Here is a 14,932-nt window from a genome sequence, read left to right as displayed (position 1 = left end):
ATATTAAGCATTAATTTAAGCTAAGCCTACTCAGTAAATAGGATTGCACCTTAGGATTTTGTTTTTTAAAAGTTGCTTTTAAGCAAATAGGCGCGTTCCTTTGCAATCCCATTGCATAATTGCGAGCAATCATCCCCCATAAGTGCAAGCAGAGGAACGCAAACAGGAAGGCGGAAGAGGGCCAGCCTGCCGCGCATGCGCCCCTCCCCACCCATCCCCACCCTCAATGGTATCACGAAGCGGCCCGTCATTTTGCACTTCCGGTTTTGAAAACCCGTCCATCAGGTTCCGACGAGGGCGCAGCGCGGTGACGTCACACCGGATGCGGAAGAGCCTTTCGGGTCGATTTTTTCTCGGGCCGGCTGAAGGGACCGAATTGCGGAAGTTGTTGAGAAATCCGGGGCTGTTTGGGGGGCCTTTTTTTTGTGTGTGTGTGTTTTTTTATTATTTATTTAAGAGATAATTTCTGTCTCCTCAGAACGACGAAGGGGGGGGGGGGGGAAGGGGCGGAGTTGTTGTCGTTTTTTTTTTAAAGGCGGTGGGCGCGCGATAACAGGTCGTTCCTTTTGTCCCCCCCCTTTTTTGTTTCCCTCCCGCTCCTTCGCCAGCCCATCATGGCGACCACCCCCAACCTGCAGGTGAGCGTTTCCTGGCTTCGGGTGGAGGGAGGGGAGGGGGGGGGGAGGACGGGTGGTCGCGTGGGGGAAGGCGCCGCCCACATTCCAAAAAAGGGGAGGGGCGAGGCGCGTGACGTTTGGAGGGACCGGGGGGGGGGGAGGGAGGCGTCCCAGCCGCTCGCTGGGGGGGGGGGGGAGAGACCCTGACTTGGGGGGGGTTGAGTCCCACCTGTTGCCCTCCGGGGTGGCATTTAATGTGGTCCTACAACACACACAACCTCCCCCCCCCCCGGGACTAATCCGGGAATAGGGAACAAGCTGCCCCACCTGCAAGAGAAAAGCCCCCCCTCCCCTCTTTTTTTTTGCCTTTACTTTGAATAGTTAAGTAGCTGGCCCCTTGTGAGGAACGGGAGGTTGCAATCTCTCTGATCCAACACACACACACACACACACACACACACACACACACACACACACACACACACACACACGGGACTAATCCGGTAATAGGGAACAAGCTGCCCCACCTGCAAGAGAAAAGCCCCCCCTCCCCTCTTTTTTTTTGCCTTTACTTTGAATAGTTAAGTAGCTGGCCCCTTGTGAGGAACGGGAGGTTGCAATCTCTCTGATCCAACACACACACACACACACACACACACACACACACACACACGGGACTAATCCGGTAATAGGGAACAAGCTGCCCCACCTGCAAGAGAAAAGCCCCCCCTCCCCTCTTTTTTTTTGCCTTTACTTTGAATAGTTAAGTAGCTGGCCCCTTGTGAGGAACGGGAGGTTGCAATCTCTCTGATCCAACACACACACACACCCCCGTGACTAATCCGGTAATAGGGAACAAGTTGCCCCCACCTGCAAGAGAAAAGCCCCCCCCTCCCCTCTTTTTTGCCTTCATCGGGCCTTTACTTTGAATAATTAAGTAGCTGGCCCCTTGTGAGGAACGGGACGTTGCAATCTCTCTGATCCAACATCCCCCACCCACCCACCCCCGTGACTAATCCGGGAATAGGGAACAAGTTGCCCCCACCTGCAAGAGAAAAGCCCCCCCTCCCCTCTTTTTTTTTTGCCTTTACTTTGAATAATTAAGTAGCTGGCCCCTTGTGAGGAACGGGACGTTGCAATCTCTCTGATCCAACACCCCACCCACCCACCCCCGTGACTAATCCGGTAATAGGGAACAAGTTGCCCCCACCTGCAAGAGAAAAGCCCCCCCTCCCCTCTTTTTTTTTGCCTTTACTTTGAATAGTTAAGTAGCTGGCCCCGTGTGAGGAGCGGGAGGTTGCAATCTCTCTGATCCAGCGCTCTCCAGTCCTGGATTTGTAAGCCAGGAAGGTTTAAAGGAGCAGGGAGGAGGAGGAGGAGGATGGAGTTAAAGGAGTGGCTGGGAGGAAAGGAAGTCACGTTACCAGGAGTTCAGATCCCAGATTTATTAGGTTCAAGAAGTGAAGGTTGAAGTTCAGAAATGCCTTGGGGCAGCTTCCGGATTGATGTTATTACCCTGTTTGTTTCTGTTCTGCAAGATCGGAAGCCTCCCTAGGTCAGAGTCAGAATGAGGGGCTCAAAATTTGGGGTTTGTTCTTGTTGCAGGTAGTCCTCGACTTACAACCGTTGGCCGAGTGACTGTTGGAAGTTATAAAACTACTGGGGAGGGGGGACATAGAGCCATTTTTTCACAACTGTAGCATCATCCCCCATGGTCACGGAGATTTGCATTCGGGCGCTTGACAGCGGTTTCAGATTTATGACGGTTGCAGCATCCCAGTGTCATGCGATCCTCTTGCAGCGACCTGACTGAGGGATGTCCCAAGTGGCAGCTCGTGGGCCCAGGTGCATCACGCACACAGGTCATGGCCACCCCGGCTCCTCAAAGGCAAAAAAAAAAAGTCAGGATACGTCACGTGACATCACATGATGCAATCGAGTTTGACACCCGTGAGATTCACTTAACAACCGTGTTACTAATTTAACAACTGCAGTGCAGTGATTCACTTTACAAATGTGGTAAGAGAAGTTGTAAAATGGGACAAAACTCAACGGATTTCTCACTTATACCAATATAAATTTTGGGCTAAACTGTGGTGGTAAGTTGATGACTCCCTGTACCTGGGTGGAGATGTAAGGAGTATTCTTATTTATTCCTCTTTGTAACCGGTTGAAGGAAACAATTTTAACTTAACTTGATTATGCCCCTGGCTCTGTACCATAATTGTAGCCACGTTTCTTGAGTCTCAGTGTTCTTCCACAAATACTTTAATTGCAGAGCCACACAGGAAGTATAGTGGTCATGTTTAATTGTATTATTATTAAACCAAGTTATTGTTTGATTGGAGGTGTTTAACATACAGCTAAAAAGAAAAAAAAAGTTTATTACTAGTAGCATGGTAATGAATTAGTTATTCTATCATTTATATAACTTTTATAATTTATAAATGTAAAGTCTTACTTGAAAATACAGGTAAAATATGCGTGTACTTCTTGCAAAGTGATTATTACCTTATCACAATTTTAATGCAACTATTTTTCCAATAAATAATAATTAAATACTAATGAATTTTTTGTGTGGCATTATAAAGAAAATGTTTTCTGGTTTTTGCAAACAAATTTTATATTATTAGAACGTTGGAAACGTAAATAGCTACTTTAAAAAAAAATGTTTGCAAACATTTTTGGCACATATTTCATGTATTATAAAGAATGAAACATCTCTATGGTATTCAGGCCACATTCAGATCAATGAAATGTTCCTGGTGGTCATAATTTTTAACCATCACTATATCCATAATATAACATGCTAGATTTGGGACAATATTTTTCCCTTAGTAATCCCTTACAGAACAATTTCATTGCTTTCAATTGCAATGTGGGTGCTTCCTATAAGTAGGAATATAATTAAATGCAATTACAAAAAACAAACTGACATATTGTATGAGGCAGGGTGGAATTGATTTAAATCAAGTTGATTTAAATCACAATTTAAATCACGATTTAAATCACTAGTAAAAAGGCTTGATTTAAATCAACTCAATTTAAATCATAATTTTTAAAGAGCAACTGTCATCTCTGGAATGAGCTCCCCGTGGAGATTCGGACCTTCACCACCTTTCAGGCTTTCCGCAAAGCCCTTAAAACCTGGCTGTTCCGACAGGCCGGCGGCTGATGAGTTCCCGTCCCCGCTCGATCTGTGTGGCTGTTAATTGTTTTTAAATTGTTGTTGTTTGTCCGTTGTCTTTCTTCCTGTTTGTATCCCCCCCCCCCTTTTACTTGGTTTGTGAGCCGCCCTGAGTCCCTCTGGGAATAGGGTGGCATAGAAATATAATAAAATCAAATCAAATCTCTGTCCCGCAGCAGCTTCTCCTCTGACCCACTGTTGACTTACCAATAGTCCCAATATTGCAGAATATATAGCTTCATGCTAAGCTCCGTTTCATGCTGAATAAACTAAATTATTAATGTATCTTAAATAGTAAACTATCTTTAGATAGATAGTTTTACTCCACAAACATTTTATTAAAATAAATTTAATAAAAATCAAAAAATCCAATTTAAATTAAACTTTTTTTAAAAAAAAAACCATTGATTTTTATCCACCCTAGTATTAGATAATAAATCATCAGGTTAGAAGAGAGAAAGCTTCTACTGAAAGTTTGGGTCCTGGCAGGAATGTTTTTGTGGGATTCATAGAAAATAATGCAACATAAACAGCACACACAAACACACACACACAAGATTTAACTTTCAACAATAGTTTAAAATGGACATGTAATCATACATTCTTGGGTTTGTATGTTGAAAACCTATTTTACTTAAAGAACAATTGACCTAATATTCTTTTTTAATATTGTATTCTTTTCTAGAAAGCAATAGACCTTGCTAGCAAAGCAGCACAAGAAGATAAAGCAGGGAACTTTGAGGAAGCCCTGCGTTTGTATCAACATGCTGTCCAATATTTTCTTCATGTTGTTAAATGTAAGAGTTATGCTAAATATTCGTGGCTAGAAATAAACTTCACATTCTTCTCTGTTTTAGAAGCAAAAATGAATGCACTGATCTTCCTAATGGCTTTTAGAACTTTTGGGATGTTTTCTAAAACTACAGATTATATTTACATTTTTTAATAGCCTCAAGAGAAGGATATAGTTAATTGTTCTGATTAGGCTCCTATCCTACTGTCCTTAAAGGATTCCCTTTAAAGGTAGAAATACTTAGTAATAAATTAATATGTTAATGTGTGAATTTTCCACGACTTTCAGTTGAAATAAGATCATTAGCATTTTGAGGAAGAACTTAAGAATTTGTTGTGAAATAGATACTTAAAGAAATGTTAGTTGGCTATCAGTGAGAGCAAAAGGCAGAAAATGGATATATTCTGTGTTGGGTGAAGAATGCCTCCCAAAAGAATTGTAAGATTAATTAATATTAATTAATAAAGATTAAGAAAGAGTAAGAAAAAACAATGAAGATGGGAAATTAATTAACTTGAGAAAGCAGGAGACAGAACAACTAAAAATGTGGGAGAAGATACATAAATAAACTGAACACTGAAGTTCAGTTAAGAGGTCAACTCATCTTGCTTATAATCTGTGTTTTGTGTCTTGCTACATTTTCTGGACTATCAAAAGACCATCTAACATTTCAAGGGAAATTTTTAGACATTTAGAAAGTTACTTAACCGAATGCACACTCCAATTCATTAGAAATAATAAGTACGAATTTAGTTACTATTTAGTTTATCTCTTCTTATCCCATTTTATTTAGTTTTCTATAAAATTATGTTTTTTTTTCCTCCTGAGAAAGGTCCGGTGACGTATAGAAGCTGTACATATTTGTTTGCTTATAAATTCCAATCTGTTAAAAATATCCTAATCTGTTTTGTCTTTAAGTTCAAGAACATAGCCAACGTTGTTTAAAAATCTAAGAATTGTTAGGCTATTCCAGTGTCTTAACTGAAAAATCAGCAAAACAAGACTCATTTATTCACTGATAACAATTTGTAGTGCTTTAAAGAGAAAGATTGTGTATGTGTGTGGTTTAAGTAGCTATTTCTTTAAGAAGTAAAAGACTTTTTTCTTATCAGATGAAGCACAGGGAGACAAAGCAAAACAAAGCATCAGAGCAAAATGCACGGAATATTTGGACAGAGCAGAAAAGCTGAAGGACTATTTGAAAAAGAAGGAGAAAAAGCCTCTTAAACCAGTGAAAGAATCTGGACCGCCTGATGAAAAAGGGTATGCCATCTTCTTCGTTTAGTCCAATCGTAATATTCCAATTTATTCCTTATTGTACATATTTGTTCCTCTCTGTATCATGCAAAAAATTACCCAAAAATATTGTTGGATCTTAGCAAATTGTGGAAATATTACAGTATATTCTGCATTTTATATCAAATTTTTCTAACTCCAATTAACTTATATATCACCATTTTCCTATACATAGTCATTTTACTAGTTTCTGAAATATCTGGTTCTAAGAATTATATGCATTGTAATTTCTTTTAGTTTTTTCTTTCCAGAGGGGTTAGGAAATAACATAGAATAGAATAGAATAGAATAGAATAGAATGGAATGGAATGGAATGGAATAACAGAGTTGTAACAGGTACCTTGGAGGTCTTCTAGTCCAACCCCCTGCTTAGGCAGGAAACCCTACACCACTTCAGACAAATAGAATAGAATAGAATAGAATAGAATAGAATAACAGAGTTGTAACAGGTACCTTGGAGGTCTTCTAGTCCAACCCCTTGCTTAGGCAGGAAACCCTACACCACTTCAGACAAATGGCTATCCAACCTCTTCTTAAAAACTTCCAGTGTTGGAGCGTTCACAACTTCTGGAGGCAAGTTGTTCCACTGCTTAATTGTTCTAACTGCCAGGAAATTTCTACTTAGTTCTAAATTCCTCTTAGTTCTTTAGGATATAGTACTGAAGACCAGAGGTGGGCTGCTCCCAGTTCAGCCCAGATCATGTGAACTGGTAGCGGCGGCACGAGGCTCCGCCCAGACGCTTCTGCGCATGTGTAGAAGCAGCGCGCACCAGCAAACTGATAGTAAAAAAAAAAAATGGAAACCCACCACTGCTAAAGACCCTGTGTTTTTTATGTGTGCATATATATATATATATATATATATATATATATATATATATATATATATATATATATATATATATATATATATAGAGAGAGAGAGAGAGAGAGAGAGAGAGAGAGAGAGAGAGAGAGAGAGAGAGAGAGAGAGATGATAGATAGATAGATAGATAGATAGATGATAGATAGATGATAGATAGATAGATAGATAGATAGATAGATAGATAGATAGATAGATAGATGTTGCATTTGTGCTGATAAATAAATAAAGGGAGACTAGTATAGAACTATTTCAAGCTATTTAGCTCTCATCACCTAGCCACACCCTTACTGGGAATCGATACATACACACACACAAACACACACACACACACACACACACACACACATCTGAATGGACATACATCTTAGAATCTAGGACCAAAAACAGGGAAGGAACGGAGTCAAATATCAGTGAAGAACTTTTTGATTTTTGTTAATTAGGCCAGACTATTTGGTTACAAACTTTTGTCAGGGGTACTTTGTGAACTGTTCCCATTTGCTGAATTGAAATCAGTTGAATGATGTTGTATCTGTTTCGGCTATCTTGGGATTGTGGGAGGGGGCAGTTAGACTTTGGATATCTGCCCATTTTTCCTTGCATTTTTTTTAAGAAAAATTGTGATAAACTTATTGTTTCTAATCATGAAATAGCGGTAGAATATCGGATTGAATTCAGAATCAATGGCTGATGATATTGTTGGATCTGTTCCAAACATGATTTAAAATTGGATGCATCTATTGTATTCAAATTAATTTGGGGCCTCAGTGCTTTTTCCTGTTTGAAGGCAGGAAAACTATTTCCATGCTGTTTGGAGAGAGCTTTGTAATGACTGAACTTATTTGGTTTCTCCCTATAGCAGCAGCAGCAGCTTTTCAAACTTTAACTCTCACACTTACTGGAAATCATGTTAAGAATAAATGTATCCCTTCCTCAGCATATTGAGAGATCTTGTATAATTTGGGAGGTGGGTGTTAGAAGAGTAAGTGGCCAGGTCAGAGTAAGAATCTACTTAAGAAAGACTAAATTATAACTTGTCTATAATAACTTGTTATTCCTTTGGTAATAATATACTTTAAGATGTATAATAATCCAAACCTACGGTATTTTTTGGTATGTTCTCTAAGGGAAGACTACTTGTGTTAGAAATGAATCAGATTTGAGCAAAATGATTTATCTCTGTTTTAGCTGTGTGCTTTACTTACACCCAAATTAGGAATGATAGTGATGGGGAAGGAGAATCAGATGATCCTGAAAAAAAGAAGCTACAGAATCAACTTCAAGGTAGCCTTCCATGAAGCTCTTAATATTTTGAACACAAATGTTTCTATCAAGTTGTCAGATGAAGGGTTGCAAGGTATTACATATTAAGCGCGCTTTCCTATCACGAAATCGTGAAGTGGATTTCATAAGTGAAAAAGGCACACAAGATACTTTCAAACCTGATACCTAGACTCTTTTGCTTCTTGACTATTTGTAAATAGTGATTCCTCTTTCAAATAACTTTGATTTCTTGTTGATCCCAGCCTTTCAGTTCTTATAGTGAGCAAGATGGTGGTTTGCTGCTGCACGGTGTACCAGATTAAACTTTGCTTTTGTGGGAAGGTTAAAGAAAATCTTCATTATGAAAAAATTAAGGAATGTAAGGAAGAATTGACGTCTTCCGAGGAGCCGAGGTGGCGCAGTGGTTAGGGTGCAGCACTGCAGGCCACTTCAGCTGACTGTTATCTGCAGTTCAGCGGTTCTAATCTCACCGGCTCAAAGGTTGACTCAGCCTTCCGTCCTTCCGAGGTGGGTAAAATGAGGACCCAGACTGTTGGGGGCGATATGCTGACTCTGTAAACCGCTTAGAGAGGGCTGAAAGCCCTATGAAGTGGTATATAAGTCTAACTGCTATTGCTATTTACTAGCATCAACCTCTGCCATCTCTTACGATGTTTTATGAGGACAATTCTATTATTTGTTCATTTACTGAGTGAAAAAGATTCAAAACTCCCAAAATTATGTGTGACAAAAGTATCTGAATTTTTGCTTTCAATAACTGGTGAGCCTCCTGGATCAGTAATAACTCAAACTAAAAATTTCTGATAATGGTTAATCAATCTTACTGTAAATGCATAGTTGGCTCGGAGGAGTTTTGGCCCATTCTCCCTTACAGACAGTACTTGGTTACTTCAGAACATTAACTTTTTGCTGCTTTAACCACTTTTTTGGCCATATGATTTGTGTGTTTTGGATTATTGTCTTACATTTATAACAATTTCTCTGGCGCTTCAGTTCACAGATAGGTATCCTGACATTTTCCTGTGGAATTTGCTGGTAGAATTCAGAATTCATAGTTCCATCATTGATGTCAAACTATCTTGACTTGGAGATAGTGCCAAACGCATATCATACTGCCAGCACATGTTTCACAGGTGGAAGAAGGCTCTTATGCTGGAATTGTTTATCAAACATAACACTCTGCATTGATACTAAAAAGTTCTATTTTGGAACATTGTCCCAAGAGCTTTCTGGATTATTGACATGATGTTTCAGAAACTGTAAATAGGCAATAATGTTCTTTTTGGAGACTAATGGCTTTCTCCTTGAATCCTGCCATACACACCATTGTTCAATGTTCATTGACATTCTCAAAAGCAAGCCTTAAATTCCTTAGATGTTATCCTAGATAACATCTAAGACTTCCCAAAGTATTCTTATTTGCTTATTCTTGGTGTGATATGGTTGGTCGACCATCCGATGATGACATTAAATTGTCTCCATTTATACATGATCTGCATGACAGTGACCTGGTGGAGTGCAAACTGTTTGGAAATAGTTCTGTAACAATTTCCTGCCTGGTGAACATCAACAACTGTTTTTTTTTTTTTTTTTTGGAAGTGCTCAAAAACCTTCTTTGTTTGAACCATGCCACCCTTCTTGTGTTATGAAGAACAGACTTCTTCGATAGAGAATATCCAGAATCCTGTTCTTTGAATAATGTAGGAATTGCCCCTCCACCACTTAACTTCTGTTGGTTGAAATGCCGGACTCTAATTTTCCCTTCAAATGAAGTTATAATCCTAGAGATTCATATCCTTTTGCCACACTCAGATATTAACCTTTGGATCATTTTCCCCAACTAATAAACAAGCATAATGTTTTTGACCCCCTTTATTTAATTTGGTCGTTTGTCTAGTTTTAGGACTTGCTTGGAGAAGAGATCTCATTTTAGTTCACATTTATGCAGAAATATTAAAAATTCAAATGCATCCACAAACCTTTTAGCATCACTGTGCCTATGGTGAATTGGTATGAGGGGTCCTTGGTGCGGTTCACCGACAAAAGGGCGAACGACAAAACCGCGCCCGACTAAACCGCGGTGACAAAACCGCGTGTTCTAAAGCGCTCCGACGAATGAGCGCTGAATTGCGCCAACAACAGCGCGGCGACAGAAGCACGCTGTAAAACTAAACCTAACCCTAAACCTAATCCTTACCTTCAGTTAAATCGGCTTTCTGTCGCCACGCTGTTATAAAGCGCCCTTCTGTCTCTGCGCTGTTGTCGGCGCGTTGATGACGTTGCGGTTTTAGCGACGTGGTTTAGTCGGGCGCGATTTTGTCGTTCGCCCTTTTGTCGGGTCACGCCTTGGTGCTCTCTCAGCTTGCTTCTTTTCTTGCAGACGTTTCATTAACCAAACCAGATAACAACATCAGTGCTCGTAAGGAGTGCAGGTTGCTGTCATTTTATATTCTAGAATATAATAGTAAGCATCATGTCAATCCTGAGCTACAAGTATTCTCCTTTATTAGAATTTACATGAATTATATAAAAAGGCATGGGGGGCTGTCTTACAGATTTCACAGCAATCTAAGGGCACGAAATAAATCTTCCCTGTTTACTTCTTGGGAGGCGAACCAATGTGTTTTGCTTCATTGTAATCAAGTTAAAATTCAGATTTACAGAAAAAAACATAGGATCTTTACATTTTGGCAAGCATTCAGTGAAATTTAGTGATAGCATTGTAGCAATTTGCATTTATTTTGGATTAGAATAGTATTTCAAGTAGTGAAATGACCATAACTTGATCACTTGTTTTTGTCTGAAGTAAACCATAAATATGCTCTGGTTGCATTCTCCTATTGATTGTCAAAAGTTTTTGTTTCAGATTCTACTCTAAAGGAGATAATTTATAAGGAATAATAGTATGGAATGTGATTACCTATGAGAGATTGAGATTTGAGATTTATTAGATTTATATGCCGCCCTTCTCCCAAGGACTCAGGGCGGCGTACAACAATTAAAAGAAACACACAATACAAAAGTTAAAAAAAATAATTAAATAGAATATCCCAAACCCAATTAAAATTGGCAATACATTTTTTTTAAAAAAAATTGAATTAAAATTAACAGTGGTCAATAAGTTATTTTGTTTTGTTCAGGCCAGGCCGGCTTGCTGGAAAAGCAAACTTTTTAGGGCACGTCGGAAGGACTGGAGGTCGGGGATTATACGAAGCTCCGGGGGCAGCTCATTCCAGAGGGAAGGGGCTCCCACAGAGAAGGCTCTCCCCCTGGGGGTCGCTAGCCGACACTGTCTGGCTGACGGCACCCTGAGGAGGCCAACTCTGTGGGGTCGCACTGGACGGTGGGAGGCTACCGGTGGGAGTAGGTGGTCTCGCAGGTATCCTGGGCCTAAGCCATGGAGCGCTTTAAAGGTCATAATTAGTACCTTGAATTGCACCCGGAAGACAACCGGCAACCAGTGCAGGCCGCCTAAAAGGGGTGTAACATGGGAGCACCTAGGTGCCCCCATGATAACCCGCGCAGCCGCATTCTGGACCAGTTGAATCTTCCTGGGTGTCAAACTCGATTGCGTCACGTGACGTATCGTGATGTCTCACAGCGTTTTTGCCCTTTGCAGAGCCAGGGTGGGTGTGGCCTGCACAGGATGCGTCTAGCCCACGGACCGCCAGTTTGACAGGCCTGACCTATAGTCTTTTGCTTTACAGGTGCCATTGTCATGGAACGACCAAACGTCAAATGGAATGATGTTGCTGGACTAGAAGGAGCAAAGGAAGCCCTTAAAGAAGCAGTAATATTGCCCATTAAATTTCCTCATCTTTTTACAGGTGAGAAGCAAGTGAATATGCAATCAGTGCCTTCTTGGTCCAATCCTCAGGTTTTTTTCAGATAGAGAGTACAACTGAGGTCATTTAGCTTTCATAAGAAAGATAGACGCAGTGTAAGTGCGGCAATATAGTTGAGAAATCTGTTCTCAAAGGAACAATAATAGTTATGGCTAAATGCAAGAATATGAGTATATGGAGTTACCTGATTGGATGTTTTTGGCTGACTTACGTTACATATCTCTGTGGAATTTTATTGCTATGTTAATGGAGTAAAAATCTCCATTTTTGTTCTATATTTGTTTTGTTCTTTATGCTAGTCACGTGCTTGAATAGACACTGCTAATTCTTGCACCAATGGCCAAGATTTGTACCTTTATTACTGATGAACTTGTTGGATACGGGAGCTTTCCATCAAATACGTAGGACTAATGTAACGTAGAGCTCAGGGAAGTGAGACTTAAGGCTGGAAACATCTAGATTAGTATCTCCCAGTCAGCTTAATTAACTATATTTGGATATAAAATGGGCTGAGCAGAGGCAATAGGTACTGGCTGTGTTCCTTGAAGGGAAGAATAAAAAGTGATAATATTTTTCATCATCTAAATATAACCTTACTCTGCCAAGAAATTCTAACTACAAAAGCTATTAATCTTATTCGTTAATAGAAGTTCATAAAAACACTCAACTGGTTTCAGTTTCACTGTAGAGAAGATTGCTCAACATAAAATTTGTGTAATTTTATTACACAAATAAATAATCCTTGATTTGTAACAGTTAATCCTTGGTAATACTTGATTTACAACAGTTCATTTAGTGTCCATTCGAAGTTACAACGGTGACTTGTGAAAAAAAAGTGACTTATGACCATTTTCCACACAACCATTGCAGCATTCCCATGCTCATATCAGAGGTGGGTTCCTACCAGTTCTCGCACCTATTCGGTAGAACCGGTTCGTCAAATCTACCAAACTGGTTAGATTCCACCAGTGGACACGGAAAGCAGGCCACACCTACAGAAGAGGTTCCAAACATTTTTGAAACCCACCACTGCCCCCACACACACACACAGACAGACAGACTGACTGACTGACACAGAGAGAGGAAGGAAGGAAGGAAGGAGGGAGGGAAGGAAGGAAGGAAGGAAGGAAGGAAGGAAGGAAAAGTGAGAGAGAGATGAAAGAAAAAAAGGAAAAAGGGACAGAGAGACAGAGAGACAAAAGGAAGGAAAGAGAGAGAGAGAGAGAACACATGGCCGGCAAGCCACTCCTACCAGGTCACATGGCCAGCAAGCCACTCCCACAAAGGAGGCCACACCCACAGAGTAGGTTCAAAAAAATTTTGAAACCCACCACTGGCTCATATGATGAATATTCAAATGCTTGGCAACTGATTCATATTTATGACGGTTGCAGTGTCCCGGGATCATGTGATCCCTTTGTGCAACCTTCTGACAAGCAAAGTCAATGAGGAAGCCAGTTTCACTTAACAACTGTGGCAAGAAGGGTCATAAAATGGGGCAAAACTCACGTTACAAACCACTCAACCTCAATCTGGTACTATTGAAATACATTAGGATAATTAATTGCAGTATTTTAGTCAGTATGGCTAAGAGTGTGGGTCTAATGACAATTGGGACAATTTCATTATTGTGATGAAGACATAATGTTCCAGGGTGAGGGTTGTTTTAATACGATGTTAATCCCCCAAGTTTTGGGATTCTGTATTCCACTTCCAAGACATGTCTGTGGAATACAAGTAGCTTCTCCACTTTGTCCCTACGAGTCTCTATCTGGTGTTAGCTTTGGACAGAAAGAAACCCTGTTAAGGATGGTCATGCATGTATGGATTGCAGGAACTCACCCACAATGATCTCACCTGCATTGAGTGCTGCGCGGAATTCCTGTGAAGACATAGCCAGGTGACATCAGCTCTATCCAATTCACAATGCAGCTCAACTTCCTTCTCTACAATTAAGTTCCGACCTGGAATTAGATAACAGTGCCACTATACCGACCAAGCTGTCCAGATTAAGCCTGCGCGATAATGGGGTGCAAAAGAGATTTTTTTTTTTATTGTTAACATATTTTTGAGAAGTGTGTGACTGCTTTGCGTGTGCTAAATTTGCATGCAACTTACTAGATTTTTCAAAAGCATAATGTATCATGTCACTCATTTATTTTTAGGGAAACGAACTCCCTGGAGAGGGATCCTTCTGTTTGGACCTCCAGGAACCGGGAAATCCTACTTGGCAAAAGCTGTTGCAACAGAAGCTAACAATTCTACATTCTTCTCTGTGTCATCTTCAGATCTTGTCTCAAAATGGTTGGGAGAGAGTGAAAAGTGAGTAGTAACCGAACAAACAATTTAAACATTTGAAATCTTCAACCCAGGAAATAAACTTAAATAGCCAACTGTTGCCTAACCTAAAATGTTCAAAATCAATCTAGAAATAATTACACTGTGGAGCAGGGTAGGCAAGCTGCCCCTGATATCTGAGTAAAATTGCAATATTCTAGCATGAAGCTTTCTTTCTTCCCCCACCTCAATTTATTATATTCAATCTATGTCAGAATCCTAAGAAATAGAAACTATGTGTATCTCTGGTTAATTTATTCTTATGAGGACTGATTCTATTATTCTCCATCGTTCTGTCATGTATCACATGTATCATTCACAGTAGCAAGACCCATTTTATAATAGTTACTATTTTTATAGAATTATTCAGTGACAGCTATATGTAAAAAAACAAGAAAGAAACAGATTTATAATCTTGAATTTCTTACTGAGGAAGAAGTAAAACTGGAGTTTATAAACTAATTTATATGCCTGTACAGTATAAAGAAAATCTGATGGTTTTGCATCTTTCATGATGCCCATTGATGGGAAAATGCTAGGATCTAAGATAGCGTTTTATCTTAAAATGAAAGAGGGGGAGAGGTGAATGCAGAATTGAATGAATAGCTAAATTAGCAATAGCAGTTAGACGTATATACTGCTTCATAGGGCTTTCAGCCCTCTCTAAGCGGTTTACAGAGTCAGCATATCGCCCCCAACAACAATCCGGGT

The 14,932-nt window shown here is 40.0% G+C and overlaps 1 protein-coding gene across 2 annotated transcripts in view; it reads left to right on the top strand.

Annotated features, from left to right (window-relative positions):
- The first annotated feature begins 313 nt into the window (after window positions 1-313).
- The window catches only part of LOC116512333 (vacuolar protein sorting-associated protein 4B), a 31,167-nt gene continuing 16,548 nt past the window's right edge, over window positions 314-14,932 (top strand). Inside the window, exons 1-7 of one of the 2 annotated variants that reach the window (XM_032222780.1) lie at window positions 321-427; window positions 609-638; window positions 4,490-4,601; window positions 5,710-5,860; window positions 7,972-8,039; window positions 11,747-11,866; window positions 14,050-14,206. In XM_032222780.1, coding sequence (XP_032078671.1) covers window positions 323-427; window positions 609-638; window positions 4,490-4,601; window positions 5,710-5,860; window positions 7,972-8,039; window positions 11,747-11,866; window positions 14,050-14,206 — 743 coding nt within the window. In that variant the 5' untranslated portion in view covers window positions 321-322. Of the gene's footprint in view, window positions 639-4,489; window positions 4,602-5,709; window positions 5,861-7,971; window positions 8,040-11,746; window positions 11,867-14,049; window positions 14,207-14,932 lie in introns of both variants that reach the window. The other variant, XM_032222781.1, reaches the window with a different exon arrangement.

Source organism: Thamnophis elegans, chromosome 8 (assembly GCF_009769535.1).
Source record: "Thamnophis elegans isolate rThaEle1 chromosome 8, rThaEle1.pri, whole genome shotgun sequence".
Lineage (NCBI taxonomy): Eukaryota > Metazoa > Chordata > Lepidosauria > Squamata > Colubridae > Thamnophis > Thamnophis elegans.
Note: the sequence above shows the minus strand (reverse complement) of the source record. Positions and strands in the feature narration are given on the sequence as shown.